The sequence below is a fragment of the Lepidothrix coronata genome, unplaced genomic scaffold (genome assembly GCF_001604755.1).
Source record: "Lepidothrix coronata isolate B3197 unplaced genomic scaffold, Lepidothrix_coronata-1.0 Scaffold8, whole genome shotgun sequence".
Lineage (NCBI taxonomy): Eukaryota > Metazoa > Chordata > Aves > Passeriformes > Pipridae > Lepidothrix > Lepidothrix coronata.
In genome coordinates, this window is record NW_016690188.1 from 6,271,498 (window position 1) to 6,288,348 (window position 16,851).

Here is a 16,851-nt window from a genome sequence, read left to right on the forward strand (position 1 = left end):
TTTCCCACACAGATGCTATTAATTTTTTCCTCTGAAATCTGGGAAAAAGATGGCTGGAAACAACACAAGGCTGCCCTTTTCCAAGGACTCATCAGCTCTTATCTCTGTTCTTATCATAAACCCACTGATTTTGCTGTTACCCTTAAATGCCGCCTCCTCCTGACAAGGGACTTCCAAGCCCTGGCTCAGCCCTGGTCACCTCAGCCCCTTTTCTGCCCTTCACCCTGGGGAGAGGGACCCAAGGGATCCCATCAGTGGCTCACAGCATCCCTGTGCCATGAGAGGGCACACCCTTGGATATCATTGCCCAAAATAGCAACCAGCCAAACAGAGCTCAGGGGAGAGGATATACTGGGAAAAGTGGGTTAGAGGAGAAGATGCGCCCAGGCCCATTCATACTGCCATACACAGACCTGGGTGATGGGCAGCAACTCAGAAAGAGCCCTGGAGAGTGAGAGGCTTTAGAAAGAGCGGACTTGTCACTTTCCCAGTGCCACAGTGGTAATTCCCCCCATAGCCAGAGCCCATCCTTCTAAGATGTTTTGGTCTCCAGACAGCTCTTTGCATTGAGTTTCCAGTTCCTGGACCACAGACTGTATAAAAGCTGGAGCGTTTTGCTGTCCCACATCAGGTCCAGACCTTGTTGTTCTGCTGGTTTCTTTCTTCCATGTTTGTTTTTGCTTTGCTTTGCTTCATTTTTTCCCAGTTCTCAAGGCTGCACTTTTCCAATGACCAGTGATTGCCCATGAGTTCATGTCCCTAAGGTAAAGCCCTCCCCAGTCCATACCTACCTCTTCAAGGTGGTAGGTGACCATCTTCCTGTTAGCTCAGCCTTAAATGCCACATCCTAACAAGGGCCACCTGGTCCCAAGCTCAGGTTCACCCAACAGCATCTCACATACCTTACAGCTTCATTCCTGGGACCTGACATACTTGATGTAAGAGCTTTTTAGCCTAAATCCCTACGGCCTCTTAGCAGAGGAAAGTCTGTATTTACAGGACCATCAATGGCATGGCCAGGCTCAGTGCACACCTTGTCCCCTGTGCAACCTCTGCAGAGCACCCTGCAGCCACAGCACCCCAAAAAGGCTGCCACCCTCTGCAGAGACTCTCAGTCCTGCATTTCCCCTTCACCCCCACCCCAGACAGCTGACAGATGCAAAAACATAACAGTGGTGTGCATAGCGACTGTGGTTAGATTTTATTGGTTTGTTTGTTTGTTTGTTTGGGGTTTTTTTACCCATATAATTGTTATAATACAAAATATACAGACTGGAGATGCCAAGCGGGTTGTGGGTCACCATGCCCCGGGGCAGGGGGTCACTCCATGCGACCTACAGCGTGAGGGAGAAGGCGGCATCTGCTCCGTGTGGGAGGGGGATTGTGGGCACCCCAGAGAGCCTGGGAGGAGGGAGAACAGGGAGAAAGGGACGCAAGGGGTAAGGTTTGGGATACCTGCCCTCCCACCCTTGAGAGAATCCAAGTGGGAGCTCAGCCCCACAACAAACCTGGGAACAGGTCTGCAAGATGAAGGGTGTGTTGAATGAACCTAAAACCCCACGTCATTTCTGCGAGGTGAATAATGTGTTGAATGAACCTAAAAAACACATCATATCTACAAGGGATGGGATAAGGATGGTCCCACTGGGGAGTGGCCCCATAGCTTTGGCTCAGAGCCCCAGGGGGGAATTCTAATGTCTCCAACACCAGGGGCTCAGCCTGGGTCTGGGGCCCAGCCTGACGTGGGTGCTGGCCTTGCACTCCTTCCCAGTTGATACCAGACACTGCAGTTTAGGCCAACCCAAATCACCCTTGGCTGCTAAGGATGCAGATGCTAGAGCCGCAGTCAGGGACTGCCAAGGCTCTGTACATTCCCTATGCCTGTGGAGGGCCTCTGGCATTGGCATGGGATCATTAGCACATGGGCATCACTCAGCTACAACTTGAAGTGGTATGTGGGCAGGACAGGCTTGCCTGCACACACCCAGCTCCAAGGGGCTGATGGTGACAAGGATGTGGGGAGCACCAGGGTCCCCACGCAGGCTCTCACCTGGCCATGCTGGGAGATGGGGATGAGCCCCCCTGCCCCAAGGTGACCCTCCAGCCTGCCAGCAGCATGGCAATGACTTCTGGCTGTCCCCAGCCTCAGCTATCTCTCCCAGGAGCTGCCAGCTCAACCACATCCTCAGCACAGGGCTATACCTGTGGGGACACCTCTCTGTCCCATTGCTCATTCCCCAGCCCCTGGGCAGCAGGTGGGCCGGGGTGAGCCTGGGCCTGGGAGAAACAAACAATGCCAAGAGCATAGCTGTGAGTTCTAAGGGCCAGGACAGCCACTAGAGCCCAGCACATCTCCTTCTTTTATGTGTCCTCATACCCTGGCTTCCATGTCCTCAAGAAGGGTTGGAAAGGGTATCTCTTGATTGGAGCCTCAAAGTGGTTCCCTGAGGTCCATGTGTGCCAGCACCCTGAACTCAAGGGACAGGGGCTGAGGTTGCAGCCCTTCCAGCCTCGCATCCTTCATTCTGGGGGACCTGTGCCACAAGAAGTCACCTCGGGGTTCCTTTAGTCTCTCCTCTCCCCTTGTCAGGATGAGCCTCCTAGGTCTAACCAGGACCCTTGGGATCAGGGGATGCTCCCCACAGTTCATGCAGCAATGAGCCCCAGGTGCCCACGCGGCTGCCTTCTCCAGGCATGGTCCCTCTACCCACCCACTGGCCCAGTGTCTGGACAGGGAGGGTGGCTGGCACGCTGGACATGCTCCCCATGGCAGGACATGGCCAGGGCAGGGGAGGAAGCCAAGGCACTGGGGCCCTTTGCAAGACTTTAGTGGTTTCTAGACAGCATCACTGGAGGGTTTGGGCTGGAGCCAGGACTGGGGGCTCCTGGGGCTGGGGAGGATCAGGATTAGGGGAGCTGCACGGGGTGGTGTGCATGGGGAAAATCCTCTATTGCAGCCCAAGGCTGCAGCTTCTGCACCAGGAATGGGTGCAGGGAGGTCCATCCAGGTGAAATGCTCATTCTGTGCCAGCCATGCCCATGCTCCGATGTCTGGGAGCACCTGCTTGGGATCCCCCGAGGAAAGCAGAGCCGGCTCAGGGGAAAGGGAAGATCTCAGCGCTGACTGCATCTCCGGAAAGGGAGGTCCCTTCCTGCGGGGGTGTCTGTGCAGCCAGTGGAGGGGAGGCTCGAAGGAAAAGTCAAGAGAGAGAAGCAGGTTCTGGGCCCAGTGTCAGGAGTGCTGAGCTGGAGGCAGGTCCGGGAGCTAAATCACACTGTCGAAGAGCTGCATGGACCGCATGATGTTCTCGTCCTGTCGGGAGCAGGTGGGAAGTGGGCAAGTTGGGCACAGAACAGGAATCTGAGCAGCTCCCCCAAACTTTGCTTTACCCTTATGGCAACTCTGGCACATGAGTCAAGAGCCCCAGGGATTACAGGCAGTTTCCAAGCCCTGCTGGGATGCATGGCTCTTGTCATCCGTACAGGGATGACAGTATGGGTACACTTCCAAAAGCAGAGCTCCAGCCTTGCCCCTGGGAGCCCTGGCGTCATCCCCTCTCTGCCAGGAGGGAAGTGTGGGGGACAAAGGTCTCCAACAGACAGGGTGGTGACCCAGCCCAGAGAAGAGCTGCTGGTGGCTTTACCTTCTGGCAGGATTCCAGGAACTCCTCAATTGTCACCACACCGTCCTTGTTCCGGTCCATTTTCTGCAGACAAGCACATCACAGGGGTAATAGCAGGGACAGCCCCAGCCCAGGGAGAGCCCAGTACCCCCTGCCCAGGGTGGACACAGCACACCTCTGTGGCAGCCATCCCCAAGCACCCAGCAGGACCAGCAGAGCTCTGCTTCATCCCCAGTGTGGGGTGTTTTCTGCTGCACCCGCTGCAGTCACTGGCTCAGTGCTGGAGCTCTGCTTCCCCAGGATATGCTCAGCTCACCTGGAAGAAGTTCTCCACATGCTCCCGGGGCGCTTCCTCCCGCATGGCCGGGTAGGTATATTTGCCCATCATGTCGTAGATGGACTTCATGATGTCCAGCATTTCCTGATGGGAAGGGAAGCAGGGTTGCAGGGTCAACACAGGGCTCTGTCTCTACCCAGTCCCCAACCCACATCTTTTTCATGATGCTTCCAAAAGACCTGTGGGGTGCTCAGATGTGTTTCTGCTGGTTCTGTGCACAGTGTGGGCCATGTGTGTGCCTGCATGTGTGATAGAGCCCCAGAGCAGCACACCCCTCATCTACCCTCCATCCCAGAGACACACCAGTGCCAAGGAGCCAGGAGGGACATGTTTGCAGAGCTAAGCTCAGTTAAATATTGACCCTCTGAGCTCTCCTCCAGGGCTCAGCCAACACTCTTGAGTCCTGCCCTTGTCCCTGACAGGTGCAAACCTGTGCTGGTCCTGGGGACCTGTCTGGACCCCCCATCCCACCTCTTTGGTGATGCAGCCATCTTTGTTCAGGTCATAGAGGTTGAAGGCCCAGTTCAGGCGATCGTCAATGGTGCCTCGCAGGATGGTGGACAGCCCAGACACAAAGTCCTGCAAGGATAGATAAGGCAAGCAAATGGGAGTTACAGCCACAAAGGGCCTCACAGACACAAAGGGTACTGCCCTGCTTGTCCCTCCAGCAGAGGGGAACTCAGCCCAGATGTGGCCTCGGGCTGGGCTGAGAAGGGAAATATTGGTATCAAATAGAGCCTGGGGAGAAACAATTGCTTGGCCCCGTATATGTCCCACGCTAGTCTCTTGAGTCACAGCACCCAAGAGGACACTGTGCATCAGGACCTGCTGTTCAGCCAAAGCCTGAACAAGACCCAGCCATGGTTGTTTCTGCCAGTCTAGATATCATACAAGACACTAGCCAGAAAATACAGAAAGCCATTTTTTGTTGCTTTTCACTGTTTTTCTACTGCCTCTGGGAATTTAATAAACTCCACCAGCTCCTGCAAAGCTCTTCATCTATCTGCAACAGCAATGCTGCTGACCCCAGCCCGCAGTACCTGAAGAGATGCACTCTTCCTGCCCCACTGCCATCCCCTCACCCCCTCCTTGGCCACAGCTCACCTCAAAGCTGACAGACCCATCGTGGTCGGTGTCAAAGGCATTGAAGAGGAAGCTGGCGTACGTGCTGGAGTCTGCAGGGAGAAGGGCAGTATGAGGGACTGTTGTGTGACCCCCTGCCTCACAGAGGCACCCATGCAGGGCATGGGGACGGGGATGGGCACTCACCTCCCTGAGGGAAGAACTGTGAATAGATCTGCTTGAAGTTTTCTTCATTGACAATGCCGCTCGGGCACTCCTGCCAGGGCCAAGCCACAGCGTCACTTCCACATTGCAGGAGGGGAGTGAGCACCACCCTAAATCCCTGTGACTCCCTTGCTTTGCCTTGCTCCCTGCCCTCCACACCTGGTGGGGTGGCTGGTAAGGCTGCTTGGAGCATCTCCCTGATTTTGTGGGCTGCACACCTCGCTGTAGGGGCTCTGCATCCCAGGCACCCAGGAAGGGGGCTATCTGCATCCAAGGAAATGGAGCACAGGATCAGGTCTCCCCACTGAGCTCACTGGAGGCAGGATTAGGCTGTAGCCTTATATAAACATCAACCTCAAGGTCCCAACAGCCTTCACAAACACTGGGCACTGCCAGGTGCAAAACAACACTGAGGTGGACATGGCAGCAGAGGTGGGGCTATCAAAGCTGGTCAAGGGGTACTCACATTTTTGAAGCCTCGGTACAGGACCTGCAGCTCTTTTCGGGTGAACTTGGTCTGCTCCTGAAGCTGATCCAGCCCCTCGGGGCGGTGGCAGACGGTGGAGAGCTCAAACTCATCCTCAACACTGTCTGCAAGGAACCCAGGGGAAGAGAGGGCAGCTGAGGCCAGCACTGTCCTACTCTACCCTGTCATGCCAGAGGGCAGGAGAGCACATCCCATGCTCTCACACCTGCCCAGGGTGACATACTTTTGGGGTGCTCTGCTCAGCCAGAGTTATGTCTATGCCAGCAGGGGACACTCAGAGAGACCCTAGGGGCAGACCAGGGATGGACACTGGGCAACAGCCCCCCCAGCCTCCAGTACAGCCCAGGCTGAGCAGAAAGGGGGTGTGAAACCCCTCCAGTGCTGAAACCCTCCCTGCCTGCCCTTCTCCTCCCACCAGCACAAGTGTCTGCCCTGTGGAGCTGAGGCCCTTGATGTCCTGCAGGTCTGTGCTGCACCAGGGTTCATGTTCAGCAGGAGAGTTGCCCCTCCAGAACTCCCAGCCCCAAATGCCCCCCCAGCCTTTCAAGATTCCATCCTGCCCACTGTGCCCCCACCTTCATCAATGGCTTCTCCCCACCCATCTGTCAAGCTGCACAACCCCTGCCTGCAGCAGCCAGCACCCCCAGACCCCACTTCAGCCAAGAGGAGCTGTGGTCCCATAGCAAGTACCCCCTCTCCGTGGGATGGTTCAGCCCCTGCCCCTCCATACTCACCTTTTCCCAGGGGCGATTGGCTTGCACCGGTGGGCAGAAAGAGACCCTGAGCAGGGGCTGGGACTCACCGAGGAGCCAAGCACACCCAGTGCAGGGGGTTAAGTGGCTCTGCGCTCACTCCCTGCTCAGCCTTTTTCATCCCCCCCATCACACCTCCATCTCCAAACCGGCATTGAACTTTGAGCAACAACCCCCCACCCCTTAAACCAGCGCCAGGAGAGTCCGGCTGCCCTGAGCCGGCTCCCAAGCTGGTCTTGCCGCTGGGAGCTGCTCCGGGGAGCCGGAGAGAAAAAAAACCAGCCCGTCGGCAGGTGAGGACAGAGGATGGTGCAGAGCCCACGGGATCGGACCCCTCCAAGGCAGGATTGATCCTGATAGCCCCAAACCCAGAGCAGGGGAGAGGCAGAGGCGTCCCCTTCCCGCAGGCAGGGCCAGGGCGGAGAGCAGGCAGCAGCACCGCCGGGGACACACACACACAAAGGCAAGAAGAAGCACTTGCTTTCGCTGAGCGAGGGGATGGATTTGGGCCGGCAGCAGGGCAGCAGTTTGAGGAATCGCTGCTTCAGCGCTTTTTTAGTTTGGACTGGCGGATTGCCTGGAAAGAAGAAGAGTTAACAGAGCATCGGCCCCGGTCCCGGCGGGCAGCAGGGTTGGGGCACCCGGCGCGGGGTGAGTGGGGCCAGAGGCAGCACATGCAGCATGAGGCTGGAGGAGCAGGAAGGCAAAGCCCAGCCGAGGCTCTGCTCAGCCTTCCTGCTTCATCCCAGGACAAACCCGGCACGCAAATTTCCCTCCTTGGGAAGGATGGGGGTGGCAAAGGGGCAACCCTGCTGAGCTACCCACACTCAGCACCTCTGCACCCCCACATCGGAGCATGTCAGGGAGCACTGGAGACACTCAGGCACCCAGAAACCCAGGAGATGGCAGAGCTGGACTCTGCCCTTTAGCCTTGAGGACAAATATCTGCTCCCTGGGGACCCTCCCCATAGGGCTGTGCAGGGAGACAGGGTAGGATGAAGGCCAAGAAATAGCCTTTGGCTGAGCCCGGGCATTGCATCCTCCCCGAGCTCAGGCTGGGTTTGATCCTGTTGGCACCTGAAGGCTGAAGGCAAAGCATGCACTGAACCCCGCCATGCAGTCCAGACTGCAGCATGCACCCCCACCCCAGCACAACACTGGGACTCGAGTCCAGGGACCTGCTTGAGACAGCCAGAAGGGGAACAAGGCTCAGGGCTTTGCCTTGGCCAGGCTATGGGGCAGGGTGAGGGGCTCCCCACACCAGCCTGGCCCATGGCCATCACATTCAAGTGGCCCTGCATAAATAGTAGGTCCCCTCACTGCACTGACCCACCTGCCACACCCTATTCCCCCATTTGGACCCCAATGACTTTGCTAAGCCCTATCTTTCCCACTTGGTATTCCCTCATGGCTGCAGACCCGCTCCCTCCCTTCCCGCAGTGCCTCAAGCCAGCAAACTCAGCACAGGACTAATGCTGCAGGTGGGGAAGGGAGGAAGAGGAGGGGATGAAGGCCATGCTGGGCTCCAGCCCCCAAAGGGAGGCAGACAGCAGCATGGGGCACAAATGATGCGAAAGGTGCAAAGTCCCTTTGGGGCTCTGGTGAAACTGCGTTTGGTCCAAGCATCCTGGACATCTACAAGCAGCAGGTCACAATGCCTGCGCATCCCAAACCCTGGTTTTGGAGTTGTTTCTCTAGGGGGCCAGCAGATGGGGCTTCTCTAGCAGCTTTCTTAGCCTTGGGGGGCTAGGATGAGCCCCAGATGACAGAGAAACGGTGTTGCATGGTACCCAGCACACGAGGTATGTGGGTAGGGATAGGGATGTGGGTCTGCATCCAGCAGCTGCAGCTAGGCAGGTAGGCTTCTGAGTGCCCACAGGCAGGACCTGGGACCCTTTGAGATTACACCAATGCAGCAGGCTGGGATAGGGAGATCCGTCATTCTGGGGGATGGAGAACAGCTCCAGGAGGTCTTTGTCCTAGCAGGACATCACACAAAGCCACTCAGACAGGGAAAACTCTCCCCAGGGAAGTGGCATCCACAGCAGGGTGCCAGGGATGTGCAAACACATAGGAATGAACAAATGCACCCCCTGGCATTCGTCAGGGGATGACAGGCAAGAGTGAGGACCAGGATCGTGGCACTGGCATAAAAGCACAACCTGGCTCCTGTCTGCCCCAGGGTTTGCAGGCAGGAGAGGAAAGAGGATTTTTCCTTCCTAGAAGTGGGCATCAGCTATACATAAACCATGATTTTGTCCCAGATATGTTTCCAGGGCCTTATTTTGCAGAGGGAAAGGGAAATTGCACCTTTCAGCTTTCCAAAGATGCTTTGCTGCCAGGTCCCTCCAACAGAGTGGAGCTGTGGGAACAGACCTGGTAGGCAGGAATGTCCTCTTTGCCCAGGAGAAGGAGAAGGGACAGGATGGGCAGAGCAACACCCAATGCCAGGGTCATGGACTGGGGAGGGAGCAGGGCAGGAGGGAAACCACACAGCAAGAGAGATGCAACAGAGAGTAAACTGTGGTTGGACTCACAGGGGCAGCAGGTATAGGCACGTGCAGTAGGTCAGGTCGGGTGCAAGTTACACTTTAGTTTGTTATAAAGAAGGAAAAAGAAAAAAAAAATAAAGAACATAGGCATTTGCTTAAGGAGGAAACCAAAGGGGGCCCAATGCCTGGGTCCCCAGGACAGGGGAGGGAACATGTTCAGCACATGCAGCTTAAAAATAGGAGAGGGGTGACCCAGGCTGGGGCTTTGCTGTCCTGGCTTTGGTGTATCCAAGGGCTCTGCTGGGTAGGACACACCATCCCCTTTCTGTCCTCAGCATCCAAACCACAAGCAAATCTCGTGGTTCCCCCTTGCTGGGAAACAGCTCTGCCCAAAGACCAGGAGTGGAGCACAACCATGAGCTGCCACTGGGCACAAGGGACATCTGCAGCACCAAGTCCTGTCCATGTCAGGAACAGCTCCTTTTGCAGATACTGCTCTGCTCTCCACCCATCTGCAAGGGCCATCCAGCAGCTGGCACAGAACACGCCAATGGAAAGGGCTGGCAGTGTTTTATCTGCGGTGGGAGGTCTGCCAGGTTAAGTGCCTTGTCACTTCCCATGCATCACTCCACAGCCTGGCAACTTCAAAATACATACACACACAAACTGAGCCTCCATCCTTGGGCAGCACAACAAGGGGAAGGAATTTCCCATTCCCACCTCCACATGCTGTTGAAATGAATCCCAGAGGCTGCTGCACACTGGCTCTGAAGTAACCTATAACAGTGGATCCCTGGTCCCAGCAGTGATCACCAGCAGGACAGCCATGGACCACTTTGTACTGAGCCATCAACAGCTGACATGTCCTTGGGGGCTGGATCCAGCCAATGCCACCATGCTGGGGGGTTACACAGTGCTGTACATGGCTGACACCCCTTTCTCAGAGAGAACTCAAGCTTGGGCTCCTCCGTAGTCTCTCCAGATGAAAAGCAGGAGCCAGGGTCAGCCTGACACATAATGATGTCCCTGTCCTCTCAGAGCCACAGCCACCAGTGCCCTCCGAGGGACAGCTGGCTGAGAAGACTAACAGCAGATCCCTTCCACAGTATCCTCCTGCTAGAAAAGACCCTACAATAACAAACCAACAGGCAGTGCCAAAACTCCCCCATCACTCTCAGTAACCTGCCAATAAATGCATCGCCATGATGGGTGGAAAATGTGCATCCCACAGCACCAAGACCCCCTGCAGTGTCCCCAGCTCAGCTCCCAGGCATGCACCATTCCAGGAGGGGAGCAGAGCACCAGCAGCCCACCAGTCATGTAGCTCTCACAAACCCTGCTTGGCTCCACGGGGCAACACCGGGTCAAGTCAGCAGATCAGGAGGAGCTGGTACCCCAAGGCTGATCTGTCACAGCACTCTGCCCTAGGAGCAGTGCTGGGGCGGCACAAGCTGCTGGGCGAGAGGACCCTCTGCCTTTTCAGACAGCCTGGCAGCATAGAGAAGAGGTCAACAGTTCCCAGAATACATTCTTTTCTGTAAAAGAGCCTCTATCCCCTTCCAGAGCATCGCCTTTTCCTTGGAGGCCAGAGGCAAGTCCCCAGGCTCCCCCTGCCAGGCCATGGCACTGGGTCCATCTAGGCAGCAATGTTGAACATAGCTGCCCCTAAAATCTGTAGCTGATGATCATCCCTGTGCAAGGCTCAGCTCCAAGCAGGATACCTCAGCCCCCAGCTCTGCCCACCCCTGGCAGCACCCAGCCTCAGGCAGTGCCACCAACCACAGCTCTCTGGGGTCTGCAATGAAGGCTGGCAGAAGAAAGAGAGAGTGAGTTCCCCCAGCCACCCCGGAGGATGTCAAGATGGGTCCCACCAGCAGCAGCTCTGCAAATGACCCTCATCAGTCAGCAATGACAGAGCCAAGTGTAACTGAGGTGCCTTGCAGCAGCCACTGTGGCTGACATCAGTGGAATGACATCAGAGCTGGCGGGGGCCAGACAGAGAGTCCTTGTCTGGGGGTGGGACAGGGGCAGCCTCAGCCTGGACACCCAGAGCTGGGAGGAGTAAAGCTGCCAAGTTAAACCTATGGTTTGTGGGACAGCAGAGGCTCAGGGGCAGATATTCTCCAGTGCTAGAGGGAGGAGCAGCTGCATGACCCTTGTGCTGAGCAGATCCCAAAAGGAGAAAATGGGCTATGGGCCAGAAGGGGCTGCAGAGCAGAGCAGGGCTCACAGCAGTGCCATCCCCATTCCCACCCCCAGCCCGTGACAGTGCTCCCAGACAGCCTGGATGTACCCAAAGGAGATGTTGGCAGAATAATAATTTCTTCAGGCCACACCATGTACAAAATTTTGTGAGCAGGGAATGGGTCAGGATAGAGGTGCCAAGGGACTGTGGAGCACAGACATTCTCCAAATGGAGCAGGTAAGGCTGCAGGACTGGAACATCACCCTGCTGCAAAACCCACACACAAGGACACATCCTGCCCCCATCCCATCACAGGAACCTCTCTAGCAGCAGGAATTGGTGGCACATCCAGAGTGCCAGAGGAGCTACCCAAAAAAATGCCCCAGCAGAGCAGTAGCTCCTCTTGGCTGCACACACCATATTTCATAAGAGAACTGGTGCTCTGCATACCCATTACACAGATGCCATCCATACCTTCCCCAGTAAGGCACAGGCACAAAACCTGGACATGCCCAGCCACAGCCCAGCCAGATCCCAGGCAGCTCAGGGACATCCTCCATGACAAGGGCTGCAAAGCACCTCATGGGCAAAGTGCCTTCCTCTCCTCCTGTCCCTCTGCTCAGCCTCTGATCACTCCTATCCACGCATCCTCCTATCACAGCTCCCATTACAAGATCTGACTACCCAAGGGGATAGGATCTGCAGTCCATTCACCTCACAGCATCCCCAGCGCCAGCAAGGAGGCAGAGGGGATGGAGGCAAAGAAACCCCAAATCACACTCACACAAAGTCTGTTTGCAGCCCTTGTCTGAGCCTGGATTGTCTGTGGCACAGTTGAAGAAGACAGCCAAAGGAAACAAGGCAGCAGCACCGTGTAGCTCCCTGCACTCCCACCCTCACCCGGCACGACCAACAGATCTTGTATCCATTGCTCTAACATATTTTGGGTCCTCTTCTTTGGCCACATCCAGCCTGTCCTCAACACCCACCTGGCAATCCAGGAAGCTCAACACCCACAGCAGCCTCTTCCCTCTGCAGTCCTAGCACAGCCCCACAGGGAGGGCAAAGGGGCTCTAGCTTCTTTTACCGTGTTCCCCCCATAGCCACTAATTCCTGCAGCAGTGGGAAAGCTTTGCCCTACATGGTGCTGCATCCCACATCCATTGCTCCTTTCTCCCAGCTCCCACTCATCTCCCCAGTTACCTGCAGACCTTTTTCGCATCATCTGACAGAGACCAGCCCTCTGCAACCCATTGCCCCCAGACTCCAATAGTCCAAACAGTCCCCATCCCCCAGCAGCCCACACATCACTCCATCACAGTGCCTCCAGACCCAGAATTCCCCCACCCTATCTTTCCCCAGACATCCTAACTTTCTAGAATCCTGCACCGAACACCACACATTCCAGTGTCCCCAAATATTCCCACCCAACATCCTAACACTAATGCTGCCAGACACCTTAGACACCCTAATGCCCCCTCAAATGCCCCAAACCACACTAATCCTTCCAAACCTCCCCCAAGCACCCTGCAGCCCTTGGGACAGGAGGAGCACCTCCATCACAATATCCCCATCTCATCAGAACCCCATCCCCATCCCTGTCCCCATCCCATCTTCCCTGGTCAGGTCAGTGATGCCCAAGGCATGGAGTAGCTTGAGGCTGGAGCAGAGCAGCAGGATGATGCCCACCGTTTGTAGCCCCTGCAGGTCCCAGGGAGCCTCAGCAGCCAGCATCGCCCCAACGCAAAGCCCCAGCAGGCAGCTGGTCTGGCAGCAACAGACCCAGCAAGGGAAGAGAGGGGAGGGCAGGGGAGGAGAGACCTGCCTTGGCCCTCCCTCCTTTTGGCCCAGCACCCTCTGAAGTCCCTTGGGGCACCCAGGCTGCAGGGGAGGAGAGAGCCCATGGAACTGCCCAAGAGACTGAGAAGTCAGCTCTCACCCTAGGCATCCCTGCACTACACAGCGTGGCACAGGCACCCCACAGCACAGGAACCCACAAAGAGGTGCAGAACTGGCACAAATGGCTATGTGTAGGAGGCTCAGGTGCACTTGACTCCCACCCTAACAGCAGCTTCTGGTGGCACTGAAGTGTTCCAGCGACCCTCAAGCTCATCACTCACTCCTGGGATAGTGCTGCCACCCAGCCCAGGGACCAGCCCTGCCTACAACAACCCCTCTGCCCCATTGCAAACCACCAAACCTTCACCCCAACAGTACCCCTTTCATGGACCCACAGCATGACACGAGTTCTGTGCCATGGAGCTCAGCCTTGGCTGCTGATAACCTTCATGGACACCTGCCACCCTCATCTCTTCCCTTATCATGTTCTGGGGGGAACACCTGCATCTGGGCACCAGCAAGTCAGTCACAGCCACAGCTGGGGGCTGCCAGCCCTGGATATCTTGCTTGCTGCTGGAAGGAAACATGCCCCACAGGGTGCTGCCTGGAGGGAGGGAAGCAGGTCAGGCAGACAGCCAGGATGGGGGGTCCCTGCAGCCCACCCAAAACCCTGCCTTGTGGGCAGCAGGACAGAGACCCCAGCCTGGCAACAAGGGTAATTAGAAAGTCCTTTTTAGCTGGATGTCTATGTATCTCTCCCAAAAAGCTGCTTCTGATCTGTCCACAGCCTGCCCTAGCAATACATGCCCCAGGGCAGGCATCCATGGGGAATGAGACATTATCCTGCATCCCTGGGAGGCGATGCTGCAGCCAAGCATGGATGGCACATCAGACCTCCTGCTACCTGCACTCCAGGGACCATAACTTCATACATCCCAGTCCACTGCACCTCTATTCCCACCTGTGCCCCATTTGGGGGTCTAGTCTTGCCCTTCACAGATAAGAGGTGAAGGAGACCCCATTGAGCTCCCACAACACTCAATACAACCCTGTGCTAGAGAGCCCCAGCCTCTCTCATTAGACTTCGAGGTTTCACCCTTCACCAACAAGCAGGGCTCCAGATAAGGGTTGTCCCAATAGACTCCTTTGCTCTCTAGATTTATTGCTTCTTCTCCAGCCTGTGATTTTCTCACCTCCCTGTGGCTGAGTGATCTCCTTACCCCTCTGTCTGCTGGCTCAGAGCCGTCTCTGAGGCAGGACACAGGAGAGTGGGGGCCCTGCTCTGTGTCCAGCTGGGTCCCCTTGCTCCCCTCTCCAGGCACATCAGCAACAGCAAGAGCAAGCCAGGCCAGAGGGAATTCAGAGGGAAGCAATGTGAAAAGTGATTAACACAAGGCCGGAGGGAGAAGAGATTCAACAAGCTAATTAGGTCTGGCTGGGCTGAGCAGGACGTGTCACCATGCAGCAGCAGAGGCACAGAGTGCACCGTGGGTACTTGGGGACCTTGGGGAGCTCAGGGCTGGGAGAGCTGCCCTGCCCTGGCAGTCACAGCCAAGGAGACCTAGGCTGTCTCACCCCCCTCTAGGTAGGGTGAGACAGTGCATCCCATCCTGTGTTCACAGGGATGACCAGATATGATGTCCCTCGGTGTGGAGCATGTGGAAGAGGCTCCACAGAGGGGAGATCTTCTTCTCCAGGATCCCATTGCTGGCAGGATGCAGCCCAGCTACAGCCTGACTCAGAGTGTAAGGCTATGCTGGGATCCAAGCTCAGGGCCTGATCACAGGTACCATACATCCCTGCTGCTTCCCCTCCTTTGCAAGCCCTCACCATGAGCCAGCTCTATCCTGATGCAGCCACCAGACCCTGCCCAGCCCAGGTGAAAAGCCTGTTAGCCCTTGGAAAAGGAAAAGCAAGGGTTAAATCCACTGCACATGGGGAAATCTCTGGTGCACCCTCGGGAACCCAGAACTTCCACCCGGAGCACCTGCAGCTGTCCCAGGCTAGATTTCAAAGATCTATGGCTCTGCAGCCAGCCTGTCTTGACCTCTGGGGTCTGTCAAACTGACCAGGCTGGATGATGCCCTGAGCCCAGGGACCCCAGCATCACATCCCTAAAGGCCAGTCCCTCCTTCAGCCAAGACGCAACACTCCTATTCAGGGTTCCTGGAAAGCAGGAGGAAAGCAGGGCTTGGCACAGGGCTTTGCTCTCACCAGCACCTCAGGGATGCTCACTTTCTCCCCTCTGGAGGAACCCTCACCCTGAGCCAGCCATCAGGAGGTGTCCATACTGCTCACTGCCACCACCCTCCTGCCTGGTATCTTTTGGGGTGCTGGTGGCACCCAGGCAGGCTGCCACTCCCTCCAGTTTCTCCCCAGACTCTAGAGGAGTTTGGCACCATCCCCAGTCCTGCTTCCCTCTCCGGATCCTCAGCTCTGGGACAGCAGCAGCACCCCACCAAAGGAAGGCAGAGGCCAGCACAACCCGTGTTGGGGGCTCTCCAAGACACCCCCAATCCTGCCTCCCCCTGCACAGACCCTGACCAGCTGAGGCAGAAACAGCCCTGGGCAGGCACCAATTATCCTGCCAACAGCAATCTGCAGCTTCATCTAATATTAATCTGAGGCTGGGTGGCTCTCCCGCCTTTTCCCTCCCGCCATCCCCCCTCCCAACCAGGACCAATTACTCTGCTCTGAATTATTGATGCTGCACTTCAGAAGCCCAGACTGATAGTGTTTCTCTCCCCCTCCTCTCTCTGTCCCATCCCAAGTGCTTGGCCAAAGCAGGCTCTTGGCAGGGGGCTGAGACCCCCCTGCATGGCTCTGCCAGGAGATGCTTGGGGCTGGGGACAGGCACAGTGGCACAGGGCAGAGATGGAGTGACACAGTCCATCATTGATTATCCAGCTGGTAAACAACATCAGTTCCAGCATCGATAGCCCTGGAGATCCTGGAGCACAGTGCACTCAGGGGAGATGCTCCATTGCTGCTGCCAGAAATGGCTGTGCCTGTGCCACCAAGGCTGTGCAGGGTCCAAGAGGACAGAGTGCCAAGCAGACAGGGCAAGGGGGTGCAGACAGTCAGTGCTTCTGTCCAAGCCCTTGTTCAGAGAAGAGCCAGCTCCAAATGGAGGACAGTCTGCTCAGGGCCTCATCCAGCTGAGTTTGGGAACCCACTAACCCTGAAGTTCCCCCAAGGGCAGACAGAGTCTGTCTGCAAGATGCTCCCACTTAACCCATCTCCAGGGCTTGGGTATTTTTCCAGTCCCATCTGGAGGTGCTCCATTCCCAGCCCATCACTGTGGTGGCAGGATGCCTCCCAGCACAATCTGTCCACGGGACAAAACCAGCACAACCTGGGCAGAGAGACAACCGCAGGCAGAGGACCAGCCAGAGCAGGGGAAGCGCAGCAGGCAGCATCAATGGCTCCAGAGCAGGTGGTGGAGCCCTGTGTCCATTAGCAGACCTGACCATTAGTGTTTGGTTTCAGGCTCTTTGTGGTCTCTGGGCTGTCACTGTCGACCGAGCCATGGCTTGTAAACAATCCCTGAAGTGGACACAGCATTTCTCAGCCCCAAACACTGCCTAGGACCTTCCACAGAGAGCAAAATCTCCTACCTCCTGCCTCTCAAGTCGACGGGGGGAAGTGACTCATGCAACAGGATCTCACCTGCATGCCCAAACACTGCCATTCACACACAGAACTCCTCGTAGAGTGCCCAAGGCTCAGCTCGACCTCAGCCAATTTTTACCCCTCGAGCAATAGGCTTCCCTCTCCTCTGGACACCTTTAGGCAATGGGAGCAGCTGCTGGCAATCCAGGGCACCTGGGTCCCATTCTCACTGCCACA

General features: G+C 56.5%; 1 protein-coding gene across 4 annotated transcripts in view; it reads right to left on the bottom strand.

Moving 5' to 3' along the window:
- Nucleotides 1–1,179: 1,179 nt before the first annotated feature.
- Nucleotides 1,180–16,851, bottom strand: part of KCNIP2 (potassium voltage-gated channel interacting protein 2) — a 45,326-nt gene continuing 29,654 nt past the window's right edge. For 2 of the 4 annotated variants that reach the window (XM_017804157.1, XM_017804156.1), the window contains exons 2-9: nt 6,968–7,063; nt 5,714–5,838; nt 5,230–5,299; nt 5,065–5,135; nt 4,432–4,539; nt 3,940–4,044; nt 3,645–3,707; nt 1,180–3,313 (exon numbers count right to left, since the gene is read on the bottom strand). In XM_017804157.1, the coding sequence (XP_017659646.1) occupies nt 3,266–3,313; nt 3,645–3,707; nt 3,940–4,044; nt 4,432–4,539; nt 5,065–5,135; nt 5,230–5,299; nt 5,714–5,838; nt 6,968–7,063 (686 nt within the window). In that variant the 3' untranslated portion in view covers nt 1,180–3,265. The remainder of the gene's footprint in view (nt 3,314–3,644; nt 3,708–3,939; nt 4,045–4,431; nt 4,540–5,064; nt 5,136–5,229; nt 5,300–5,713; nt 5,839–6,967; nt 7,064–16,851) is intronic. The other 2 variants (XM_017804160.1, XM_017804158.1) reach the window with 1 other exon arrangement.